The following is a 4,209-nucleotide window of genomic DNA, read 5'->3' on the forward strand; positions in this document are numbered from 1 at the left end:
TGTACATGACCTGATTATATCGTTGTTTTTGAACGCAAAGAGTCAAACTCGGCTAGATATTGTCATCATGAGATTCTTTGAGATTGAATCATATATGCAGCTTCTTGTAAAGAGACAGAGTTTACCATATTTTGGACGCGTGTGACAAACATTAATGCTTGGCCAATCTATTAGTGTTATAAACTGTCTGACCCAATTTTATGAAGAGTGAGTTATCAATGTGGCCTCTAGGACGGCAACAACAATTTATTAACATTTGACCTAGTGACCAGATGTTTGAACGCAATCGAAACCGAGTCGAAGTCGGCTTTGATTATGTCCAGTTATTCATTGTGGCCAAGTTTTAATCGTGATTGGGTTATGAAGTTGGCGCCTAGAGCGATATCAAGGTTTTTATAAGATGTCGCATTTGTACCTTGTATTGATACACGTGCACCATATTCAAACTTGGTCCAGGTATTGTCAAGACAAAAAGTCAGTTGTATTATTATATACAATGTATGTGGTATTAAGTATGGAAATAATGTTCTTCTAAGATTAGACATGTATTTAACCCGCGTTACATATATATAACTTCCTCGATATTATTAATATGAGCATTCTATAAAAAAAAAACCTAAGTAATGATTGTGTCATAAATGTGGCTTCTTAAGTCGTTAGACATTTTCTCTAAGATTTTGGCATAGGTTTTTGACGCAGCACTCATACTACATATTGCCATGATAAACATTTACACCATGTGGTATTAGTAGTAGATACAAATTGTGACTTCTAGAGTTTTTACGACCTAACCGCACCACATAAGACATACAACGACGGGCGCAATATAGACTGACCGAAATAGCTCATCAAGAGCACTTCTAACAAAAGGTGAGCAAGCATTGCTGTAGCTTAGATCACCATCTTGAAACGGTCAATTCCAAGATGAACGAACGTCACTATAAGCTCTCAATTAACCGCACGCGTATTTAAAATATACAACCTAACAAGTCGATGCAGGGTTTAATTAACTATTGAATTGCAAACGAGTATCAGCAAGCTCCTGATTATTTTACGAGATTTTAAGACCAAAGTATATCATGCTGGCCCTCTGAGATCATGTCAACCATGGCGTCAGTAAGTCGGTAATTAAGGATTTTCTCAAAAGTCGGTAATTGGTAATATGGTACATTACCGATATCTCGTTCTATGGAAATGTTCGGAGAGAGCAGTTTTAACGTACGACGTCGACATTTAAAAGGGTGTGTCAATTTGTTTGAAAACATACATACCATACTGAAAACAAAATGCGGTAGTAGTAATAGTAGAAGTGGAAGTAGAAGTAGGAGTAGTAGTAGTAGTAGTAGTAGTAGTAGTAGTAGTAGTAGTAGTAGTAGTAGTAGTAGTAGTAGTAGTAGTAGTAGTAGTAGTAGTAGTAGTAGTAGTAGTAGTAGTAGTAGTAGTAGTAGTAGCAGTAGTAGTATGAGTATTAATATTATTGTCTCGTTTTCAGTTAATGCATGCAGATGTTTCCATTGAAACAAGCAAAGTGATGGACATCCTTGGATATGGGAAGGAGCTCAGAGAAAAACGCCGTGAGTATTACAGAGAAAATGATAGGCTATGGAATTCTTGGCCCGTTGTTGCTGGAATACTGATCACAGTCGGGAGTAAGGCAGAGGGGCTTACGTGTTATTCTGAAAGTGACAAGGATTTCTTACTAGAAATACATGATGTGAAATGTTTAGAAGACGTTAGTGACATAAACGCAATTCCTGAGCAAACAGCCTTGTTCAGTATGGACACTCGATTATGTTACCCAGGACATTGCAGATTGGTCCTTGAGCGAGGTTTTCCTTTACTGCTTCTTTCAGCTCTATGTGAAGATGGATATGGTCTGCTACTTCTGAGCAGCTACAGTTTTCTTAATATATTCGCAATATTTAAGTTTTCTCCAGGGCCGGGTGTCAAAGAACGTGCGGGTCCTTCACTACCGTACTCATATGGGCCATGGTGTAACATTGATGCAGTGTATGCACTTCGCTGTCACTGTCCAACCATTCTTCAAAGATGGGCTACGAGACCTCGACATTGGCCACAACCGGATATCGTACAGAAAGTTGTGTCAATGGGATCTTTTGTAACCCCTGTTGGGTTTAAAGAAAGCGAATATGAGCACGTAGAATGGAGGATATGTTTTAACACTGGAGAGTCGGAACTTGTAACTAATCTTAATGACACGCAAGTTAAACTGTATGTTTTGTTGAAAATGATCAAACAAGATTTACTCAAACCACGAAACAAAGTGATAACATCGTACACGTTGAAAAACATAGTGTTATGGTTAGCAGAGAATAACCCACAGACATTGTTTCATGAGATGAGTTTGTTTTTCTGGCTGCGTGAAGCATTATCGGAGCTAAGAAGAGCAATATCCTCAAAACAACTGCCGTACTTTATGATTCCAGAACGGAATCTTATGGCCTCCTGTAAACTAACGGACGCGCAGCAGCGGAGGTGGATATCAAAGATCACGGACCTGATAGATGAAGGACCGATCATTATACAAAGATTACCGAAGATGCGTCGAGCCATTATCGCACACCCAGAAACACTCCGATGGTTTTATATGAGAAGACTGGAACTAGAAATCCTGATTTTAGAAGAGATGAACCGACAAAACCGATCAAGCAATTCAAATCTCGCGGTCAATTGTTTCGATGGGATATTTCGACAAGAACCAACGAGACGTATGTTTAAGATAGTTTTCGAGATATTGAATCGAATGTGTCCGGACGAAAGGAATTTATTACTACTTGACTGCAGCCAGATACTTTTTAGAATTCTAAGTTGAGAACGAAGAGGTCTGATCATCAAGTTGATGACGTTCCCTCATGGCTGCCTAACTTCGTATTGAGAGATAATTGAAGACGCCCGTGCGGCTTAAACAGGTCGCATCAAATACGCACAACGCTTGTTTTCATGAAATTAAAAATGTCAACTTCCTTGACACATTTAAATAATGACAATACACTGGTATAAAAACAACGTTTGGTTAGTGAAAGTGTACATATTTGCTTAGAGATATTAAGAATTATTATGGTAAAATTGAACATTAGGTATTCTTGTTTCAAACCTTATTTGAAAAAAGCACCATTTACCGGTGTATTTACATCCATTAACGTTTAGCTGTGAACCCCAAACAGTCATGTTATCCTGCACCGTGAATACGCGCTTATTTAAAAACTGATTGATTCCTGAAAAGTTAAATTACTACTTGTTTTATCATTTAAAACAGTGTTCACGGTTTGATTTTTTTTACTCATAAAATATAATATAACAAGCTTTAATTATATAGTTAAGACATTGTAATATTAAAATCTAAAGAATTCATTTATTCACATTTTGTTTTTTGTAGTGTTATTCTTTTGTTAATATGTAAATATGAATAAAGATTAATTTCATGCGATCATCATCGAATAGTTTAGACATTATAAATCTGTTATGCATTTTGTCATAAATATTTTAACATATATTTTCTGTTTATGAAAAAACCGCTACATGTATTTGCTTTAATAATAAAAAGCCCTTTTGAATAATGTATAGGGTCTAACAGCTGAATATGCCATTCAAATCATGGTCATATTCAATAACTTAATAACATATGTACATGCTCTGTTTAGTTATGTCCATTATATGGTCTCAGTTCGGCGGAACATATGTGATTTAATGAGGTGATAAGGACGATACAATGAAATTTTTCTACCACGAATGCACGGTTCTGTTCACTTAACGGTAATTGTTTTCTTTATCGTTCAAACTATCAGAAACGTATATTACAAGCGGTGCCTACATTCCGCTCAGTTTTGATGATTGCTTATGTAATTATTCAGTTGCTCTCAATATTGAAAACACAGTCTTTGGAAAAAGGCATACACATACAAATAAGAATATACAATTATCAAATGATGGGTTTGGTAATACATCACTATATTACGATGTGTTACCTTTATCTAAGTTTACGTTTTTCTTTACATTTAACTGACATCGGAAAAAACTTTGCGAAACCGAAACTTCGCAAAAATAATCACCCTTTTTGCTGATGATTAGCTTCTTGGAGACAAAATATGCGATAAATGTCTAACTCTTTTTTAAATAATATTGTCTGATTTTTATGCGTTTAAACGTATTTGTAAAACAATATCCCATTATATTTTTTACCCATGGGAA

At 35.9% G+C, this 4,209-nt stretch overlaps 1 protein-coding gene across 1 annotated transcript in view; it reads left to right on the forward strand.

The window, feature by feature from the left end:
• The window catches only part of LOC127870334 (uncharacterized), a 6,484-nt gene extending 2,972 nt beyond the window's left edge, over positions 1 to 3,512 (forward strand). Inside the window, exons 2-3 of the mRNA XM_052412964.1 lie at positions 1,493 to 1,574; positions 2,448 to 3,512. Coding sequence (XP_052268924.1) covers positions 1,493 to 1,574; positions 2,448 to 2,833 — 468 coding nt within the window. The 3' untranslated portion in view covers positions 2,834 to 3,512. The remainder of the gene's footprint in view (positions 1 to 1,492; positions 1,575 to 2,447) is intronic.
• Positions 3,513 to 4,209: the final 697 nt, after the last annotated feature.

The sequence above is a fragment of the Dreissena polymorpha genome, chromosome 2 (assembly GCF_020536995.1).
Source record: "Dreissena polymorpha isolate Duluth1 chromosome 2, UMN_Dpol_1.0, whole genome shotgun sequence".
Classification (NCBI taxonomy): Eukaryota; Metazoa; Mollusca; class Bivalvia; order Myida; family Dreissenidae; genus Dreissena; species Dreissena polymorpha.